Source organism: Triticum urartu, chromosome 4 (assembly GCF_003073215.2).
Source record: "Triticum urartu cultivar G1812 chromosome 4, Tu2.1, whole genome shotgun sequence".
Lineage (NCBI taxonomy): Eukaryota > Viridiplantae > Streptophyta > Magnoliopsida > Poales > Poaceae > Triticum > Triticum urartu.
Genome location: NC_053025.1, coordinates 611,617,880 through 611,626,660, shown reverse-complemented (window position 1 = coordinate 611,626,660; position 8,781 = coordinate 611,617,880). Strand labels below are relative to the sequence as shown.

Sequence of the window (8,781 nt, the reverse complement as noted above, 5' to 3'; positions counted from 1 at the left end):
TGTTCACACGCCGGGCCAAGCATAGCAAGACAGTTAAACAGAGCTGTCAATCAAAGCTTGGCCCGAGCGACACGGTTTCTAGAGGCCAGCCCTCAGTCCGGACGCTCAAGCTTAAACACGCACCTCACGTCCAGGAATTCACCAGTCGAAAACCACCAAACTAGTGCATGGTCATGACATTTTTGCCAGTGGCGACACGGCGCGGAGCTATCAAAGCTTGGCCCGAGCGAAACGACTCGAACATGCACCTCTCATCCCGTGGAGACGAACAGAAACCTCTACGAAGGCCAATGAAATAGTTAGCTGCTTCCATAAGCGTTCCAATTGGACGTAGACATGCAGTCCAAGTCCAATAGTACGTACAATCCAGCTGTGTCTGCTTGCTTGCTGACCAGTCAAGAGTGCAAAACTTTCTTCAGTCCCCTGAGAACGGCAGGATGAGGTTATCGTCATTGCTTGTATATACGTATTCCACGGTGGCAGAGCACTCTCGGCCTTACAAAACGCTCCGTCTCCCCTTATATATACCACGGCAGCCGAAGCTAGCAAAACCTACACCAACAGGCTTGCTTGCTGGGTACGTACTAGCTAGCTAGCTCTGGTATTCAACACAATAACTTACTGGCTCAATGGCCGCCACCCGAGCGTGCTTGGTTGTGCTAGTCGTGGCTCTCACGTTTCTCTGCTTGGACGGCCGGGCGGCGGCGGCGCCGGCGACTGCTGGGAGTTTGGCTCAGCGGCGGCAGGAGGTGCAAAGCCTCCTCAGGCGGCTCAATAAGCCTGCTCTCGCAACCATTCAGGTACATACACAGTGATAGTTGCGCCGCGTATACGTACGTCCTGTTGTTGTCGTTCAGCACACACATGCATATGCAAACCTTGCTTCTCTTCTTTTAGCACACATGCACGGTCCATTTTTATTTGCATTTATGTCGTCTCACAAGCCATGCACGCAAGCAGTGGGTAGTCTTCATGCATGGAGGGTTTTTAACGCTGACAGCTGTAAAATTCATTGATTTGAAAGGGGTATTACAAGAATATTCCCAAAGGAGAAGTGCACCGCATGAAGGTAAGTGCCATCAAAAAAAGGAAGAAAAAGGGATTGCTCGGTTTATTCAGGAAATCCGAGCGAAACCTGTGAACACCGCCTAGCTAGACTAGACCTATAGCAACGCAATACTCTCACCATTTTTATTTACTCCACATATTAGCTTTGACCTAATTCAAACTTTATAAAGTTTGAACAAGTTTATAAAAAACAATTCAATCTTTAATAATAAAATATATATGATATGGAAATATATTGAATGATGATTCTAATGGTATCAATTTATATTGTGGATCTTAATGTTTTTTTGCATAAACTTGGTCAAACTTTAGAAAGTTCAATTTGAGACAAAGCTAATATGCGAAGTAAATGGAAACGGAGGGAGTACATAAAAAACTCCAGAAAGCAAAACACCCCACAATACACTCAACCGTGCACTCGAGCACCTTCGCCACTACCAGAATGCCCACCTAAAAACCATCGTACTACTCCGTGCTTGCCACAAGCATATCCGCTAAACCTTGATGACACCGGAAAGGAACGACGTGTCTGATAGAGAGAACCTATGCTACTCCGATCCCACGAGGTTGATAAATCTCCTGGCACTCCTTGTATGTGAAGAGTGGTCCTGCTGCTCACCACCATTGACCAAACGATCGGTCCTAAATGAATGCCTGATGAAAATCTCCATGCTCACCACATCTCTGCCATCTCCTAATCAACCACACTACCACTAACCCAGTGCTCCCACCACAAGGCTTGGCTCCAAAGGCAATGCTCCCAATGAAACAATGATGCCACACACACCACTATTACATATGGTTTTCAACAGAAGACAAGAACTTAAGGTTGGGAGTGGTGCCTCCAACAAGGAAAACGACACCCAGAGGCATCATTAGCCACTAGCCCCCACGAAAGATGGCATGACTTCCATTCAGAGAGTCAAGCACCTATGTTGGGGACGATGTCTCCAACACACCATCACCAGATCAAAGCCAGTAGACGCCACATGATGTACCACATAGATCTTGCCAGAGCATCATTGGCGTGCAAGCTCGGCAACACCCCAAGGCCCTGCCAACCAGGCACCACCTCAAACTATCATCCCGTCATGGAGCCACCATGCATACAGCTGCAAAACCTATCGTGGACCAAGCATCCTCGAGGCCTCCAGCCGCAGAAGCAACCAGCCTCCAAAGCTCTAGATCTAAGTTGGGAACCTGCCATATCGGGCTGCCCGAGATGGATGGCACCTCCCGACATCACCCCCGCGGATCCCGGACGTACCACACATAGCAGCATGCCCATGATAGCCCACAACACACATGCCCGTGCACTCAAGCACCTTCGCCGCTACTAGAATGCCCACCAAAAACCATCGTATTACTTCAGGCTTGCCAAAAGCATATCCGCGAAACCTCGACGACACCGAAAAGGAATGATATGTCTGATAGAGAGAACCTATGATACTCCAAAATTACCAGGTTGACTACCATAAATCTCCTGGTGCTCCTCGTATGTGAATAGTGCTCTTGCTGCTCACCACCCATCGACGGAATGAACTGTCCTAAATGAATGCCCGACAAAAAACTCCATGCTCACCACCTCGCTGCCATATCCTAATTTAACCACACTGCCACTGACACGGTGCTCCCACCACAAGGCTTGACTCCAAGGCAATGCTCCGAATGAAATAATGATGCCATAGGCACCACCACTAAATACGATTTTCACCAGAAGACAAGAACTTGAGGTCGGGAGAGGTGTTGGGTCCCCTCGGTGGTACCTCCAACAAGGAAAATTACACCCGAAGGCATCATTCGCCACCAGCTCCCACCAAAGTCGGTATGACTTCCATTCGAAGAACCGAGCACCTGTGTCGGGGACGACGTCTCCAACACACAATCACCAGACCGGAGCTAGTAGATGCCACATGATGTACCTCGTAGATCTTTCTAGAGCACCACCGACAGTGCAAGCTCGACAGCACTCGAAGGCCCTGCCTAGCTAGGCACCACCTCGAACTACCATCCCATCATGGAGTCACAACGCATACCGCTGCAGAACCTGTCTCCATTGATCATCCTCCAAGCCTCCGGCTGCCAGTGCACCGTCGGGAAATACCCGCAAGAAACCCACCACTTGACCAAGAGACCGCCAAACTGGAGGAGCTGTTGAAGCAAAGCATCCAGACTCCCTGCACACCAATGCCAACAAGCACCTCAGGCCCCATCAGTGGCGACCGAGCAACCATCGGGCTACCAGCATCCAAAGCTCCAGATCTAGGTAGGGAACCTGCCAAATTGAGCCGGCTGAGATGGATGCCCACCCTGCATGTACTGAGAAGATGTGTAATGTATAATGAAATAGTGCGGTCTATTTTTATACTTATTTAAGCCAGATCTACGTCTAAGTTGCGGCCATATAGTGATAAATTTATATATAGTTTAAATTGGCAACAACTCCTAATACATTCACTAAACGGACCACACTATTTTATCCTACATTACACATCATCAATAAGTAGCATGTATGTAAGATCTAACATACACTAGTTTGCTCGTAATATTCTCCTGTTTTTGTTAAAACCACTGATTGCCAGAAATTAACAGAGCCCAGATGGAGATGTCATCGACTGTGTGCATATCTCCAAACAGCCTGCATTTGACCATCCTCTCCTCAAGAACCATACTATCCAGGTAATGATTTGAAGCACCATTTCCCTTTTCATATCACCGTCACCTGTAGACAAGTCATAGTTCCCCATACTATCACACACAGATACCATGATATCACTCAACCGCTACTTTTCAGATGCGGCCTTCTTACCACCCAGGAGGCATATATCATAACTCCAACATCGCCCCCCATCCAATCACCCAAACATGGCATCAAAATGGCAAGTGCCCTAAGAACACCATACCAATCCGAAGGACCAATGAGGACGACGTCTTAAGGGCCAGTTCCGTCGACAGGTATGGCAAAAAGAGACCAGGGAGCATCCCAAACATAAGTTCAATCAATGACCCTGACACATCCAATATAACGAGTGGGCACCAGGTACAAAATTCCATTTAAGAATCATGTTAATGTCGTAATAATCTTCCTCTTGGAATGTTAACATTATTATTTTGGAAAGTGCTTATTTAGCTTTGCTTTCTCTTCCATTGAGCAGTATGCCATAGCATCTTCAAATGTTGATAAGTGCCATGGAACGAAAGCCACCTTCAATTTGTGGCAACCAACGATTGGGAGGGACAATGACTTCAGCTTGACCCAGCTTTGGATAGTTGGGGGTTCCTACGAAGGCAATGATCTCAATACTATTGAAGCAGGATGGCAGGTTAGATAGTGAAGGGAAACATTAAACCCACCTTCAAAAAAGATATATTAAACTCTATCTTTTAGGTTCTATGCATGTTATATGTGATGTTGAAAGTATCAGAGCATAAGTATGAGCTAGTGTAGATTCTCCATTGATACAAAGGTTTTTTGTATCATAAGTTGTGCTGGTAGAATTTTTTAAGAGCTAAGGGTATGTAGAAAGCTATACAATATAGAAACCTTTTGTCTTTATTCGTGTACATCTTATCTACAGGTATTGTTAAAGACAACTTCCCTAGTGGGATGTCTTTCAATCTACAAGACATGTTGTAGTATTTAATTCTAATTCTATAATCAAATTGTCTATATATGCCAATATAGAAAACAATTTTGAGTAACATGCTAATCTGCACGTAAACTGCCCATCTCAAACGTTATGAAAAAATATCTAACCCTCTAAATAAGCATACGAATTACATATTTTCCCTTATTACTGTTAATACTAAAAAATAAACAGAATAAGTTAGATATTAAAATAGTCATCCTTCCATTGTAAAGAAAAAATGTAACTGTACATACATATGTTCCAAACTCAAAATAAACTTTTATGCCATGTGTGGTGGCAGAGAGCGGATCGAGCCGGGGCCTAGGAAATCCCAGCATGTACTCATGCTACCGTGCTAAGTAGTGTAAAACTGCTACAATCATTAAAGAAATCTTGCATGGCCGAGGCAGCCCGGTTCCCGTCTCTTGCCCTCTGTATCACCATGCAAACCTTGCATGCATGTAGCTAGAGTGCACTAATGAGAATGTCTATTTCAATGTTTTTGCCATTATTTAATTACTATGAATTTTATTTCACGGTGCAGTAAGTTGTGCAGTCTCTTTCATTTTGCTAATGGTGCCATTCTCTCTACAAAATTTTCAGGTTTACCCAAATTTTTATAAGGATAACAATCCTAGACTCTTCATCTACTGGACTGTAAGAAACACATTCCATCATATCTTCATTAGTACCCATATTGGGTCCATATTTTATTAATGCTAGGAATAGCATCATGCCACTAATTTTCCATTGTTGTGTAATATTGTAGCGTGATGCATATGAAAACACAGGATGTTACAACCTAAAGTGCTCAGGGTTCGTCCAGACGAATAATCAGATTGCAATTGGTGGCACCTTATCCCCAGTATCCACCTATGGTGGTGCACAATATGACTTTGATATTTTAGTTTGGAAGGTAATACAACATAATAAGCTTTCACATCATTAGTATTGAGTATTGAGTAGTGTGTAATAACCACTTCAACCTGAAAGCTTAAAACTAACGGGGAGATGTGTGCAATTCACCATGTGCAGCCTCCCTTATGTGTCAAATGTGGTACAATCATTTTAGTTTATTCTAGCCACTAGGATATCATTTTATTTTATTGCACCAACTAGGATTTGACCTCGAGACTTCTAGACCTTAGTTACATGCACTAGCTCTTAGTTGCATGCACTAACCAATTCAGCCAAAAGAATTAAGATGATGGGAAGGAGTGAGTGATTCACTTAATTATACTTCAACATTAAGCATACAAAATCAAACTCATGAACGGGCACAAAGAATCCATGTCAACTACCTCATGTTCTTTTCAAAACTATTTCTCATGGCCTCTTTGTGGTCTCAATAATAGTGTATGGTTCTCCCCATGCATGTTTCACATTTTTCCGCAAATTCAACACTCTTGAGTCAGCTATTAAACAAGGGCTCTTTCAAGTTACTCCTTCTTGCTCGGTTATAGGAAAAACAAATAGATATCAGCCATTGCTTTAAAGTGAGGCCACGTAATTAAGACATTTTCATAAGAAATTGACGGGCGAATACCATTTACATGTGATCTGTGATGCATAGTCGTGTGGTTGGTAGATCTACGTGATGCCCTCCATGTCTTAATATTTTAATTCCTTGTTTCTATTTATTCATCCCATTATAGTGTCAGCTACTGAACTAGCATTGAAACTCATGAGTATTGATATTGTTTTCATACTGCCACCAAGAATGAGAGTAATGAGATTGTACAAACAAGGTATTTTGTACTCCCTTCATCCAATATATAGCACATCTTAACAAGAAGTTGGATACAAAAGAAGAGTTCAGAGCGGTTATGGAGGCTTCTAGCATTAGCTCATGCAATTGTTGGTCATAATTATTTCTGTATCCATTGGCTCATTCTGTGTTGATTTTCTAAATACACATTATGTTGTTGGGAAAATGTTGAAAAATTAGCGTGCATTATGTTTCGGGGCAGAGGGAGTAGTAGTGACCAAATTATGGGAAATAGTATAAAAAAAGCATCTGCTCCTACATGGTGTGACAAGGTTTTAAAGTATGCCATAATGTTCAAGTATCACTTATTCTTATGACACTATGCATACGTCGTGCAACAAATGCATGTCAAATGCCCACCTCATGTGTACACTACACATCTCGACAAGATTTTAAGTTACTACACACTATTTGATTTTTTTGTGCATGGTGTTACTTAGTCATCAAATACTTATATAAACACTTTGGATTCAATACTCAATTAGGAAACAAACCCCCTATTAACTTGTATTTTGAAACAAAATGTACTAAATACCTATGATAGTTTTGAAAAAAGGTTGGGCCCTCTCCCTTAATCTCAGCCCTTTGGATAAAATGGATGGAGCACTCATAGTAGTTTGGGTGTACCTTAAAGACTACCTTTGAAAAAGACTTCAAAGGATTTTCAAGGTGAGATTTTGCCAAGAATTCATTCATAATGGCATATCCATATAAAGTAAAGTAATTTCTTCCCCTTGCATGACTAACAAGAACCTCTTCCCAATATAATATTTAAAGTTTTCTGGAAAATTGTAAGGTTTCCATGTCCATTCTTTGCAATGCTACACCTACGAACTGAGGTCGACAGAAACTCCTATGTGTTGATGTGGAGAATAACGGTTGTGGCTGCTTTTTTGAACTTATCAATTGATTGGTCTTTCTTATTTGTAGCTCTTAAGTAGAGTTTTATTTAAGTTATTTGTAGATGCAACATTAACTATGCTCTTCCATTATAATCCCATCAATGGGAAACACCTTTCCATAGTGAACATAGGGAACACATAAACTCACTTTTGCGTTGTGATACGCTAGCCCTTTAGTATTATGTTTTTGGCATTTCTTTTGGGACTTAATGGATCTAAAGTCTATTCCATTCCCATGATATTTTATACTATATTATCTAGTAAAATAAATTCTGGCTTGCAGGACCCAAAGGAGGGCAACTGGTGGCTGCAAATGGGGAGTGATTATGTAGGATATTGGCCATCATCCATTTTCACGTACTTGGCAGATAGTGCCTCTACTATACAATGGGGAGGTGAGATAGCGTCATCTGATCTCGGCCAAACTTCCACAGATATGGGTAGTGGACACTTCCCAGAGGAAGGGTTCGGCAAGGCCAGTCATGTCAAGAATATACAAGTGGTAGATTCATCCAACATTCTCAAACCGCCAAGTGATGTGACCACTATAGCTGGGCAGCGCAGCTGCTATAACGTGCACAATGGTATCTCTGACAACTTGGGCACTTACATATTCTATGGGGGCCCTGGGAAGAACTCTAACTGCCCATGATCAATACGCCTTTAGTATTATAATTATTTATGGATTACTAGTGGCCCAATACGTATTGTTAGGGTCTATACTAATGCAATAGTATGTGTGGCCACGTGTGGCGTTCGAATGCTCTACTAGTGTGTGTATGTCTACACTCGTAAGAGGTGGGAACAAGCAATTTAAGCTTGCATAATATGTATTCATTTCCCACCACATGTTTGAGAATATGGAATAAGAAGCTTTGGTCATCTGCTATTACAGATTGTATAGCATTGGAGCTAAATATCATATACTATCAGTAAGGATAAGAACATTTACATCCATGATAATAGACACTAGCGGCAAGATATTTTGGAGCTCAAAATAATGGTTTTCATTAATACATACATTTTATTGTATTTATTGCAAGAGTTTACTGATTCATTTAAGCAAATCTTAGAGACAAAACATTTCTTCTTGAGTTAAATACACTGGGGGTGCCTTATCTTGTCCAGCACTGTCACTTTGGTGCCCAAAGTTAAAAATACACAAAACTAGTGCTATGGTGCATATACGGTGCCTCGGTGCATATCGACGTGCATGAAGAAATAGCAGAAGGAAACGAGAATAGTGGAAATGTCGATTCTATTAAGAAGGAAACTTTCTTCAGTCTTCTTAAAAAAGAAAAATGCATCTCATTTCTTGTATATAGACATGTATATATTTTTTTTTTTGAATTTCCCCACCTGAATTGTATTCATTTGCTTATAAGGCTTTTGCAGCCTATCGCAAGATAGGTTC

At 42.0% G+C, this 8,781-nt stretch overlaps 1 protein-coding gene across 1 annotated transcript; it reads left to right on the top strand.

Annotated features, from left to right (window-relative positions):
- Positions 1 to 539: 539 nt before the first annotated feature.
- LOC125553211 lies at positions 540 to 8,256 on the top strand. The gene is made up of 7 exons (XM_048717007.1): positions 540 to 800; positions 3,661 to 3,747; positions 3,863 to 4,108; positions 4,224 to 4,391; positions 5,301 to 5,354; positions 5,467 to 5,613; positions 7,651 to 8,256. The coding sequence occupies exons 1-7, from the start codon at positions 630 to 632 to the stop codon at positions 8,017 to 8,019; spliced, it is 1,242 nt and encodes a 413-aa protein (XP_048572964.1). The 5' UTR covers positions 540 to 629; the 3' UTR covers positions 8,020 to 8,256.
- The last annotated feature ends 525 nt before the right edge of the window (positions 8,257 to 8,781 follow it).

Coding starts and splice junctions, on each gene's coding strand:
- LOC125553211 (XM_048717007.1), top strand. CDS start 630: ATGGCCGCCACCCGAGCGTGCTTGGTTGTGCTAGTCGTGGCTCTCACG. Junction 801..3,660: donor CTGCTCTCGCAACCATTCAG/GTACATACACAG, acceptor AGAAATTAACAG/AGCCCAGATGGAGATGTCAT. Junction 5,614..7,650: donor TTGATATTTTAGTTTGGAAG/GTAATACAACAT, acceptor TCTGGCTTGCAG/GACCCAAAGGAGGGCAACTG.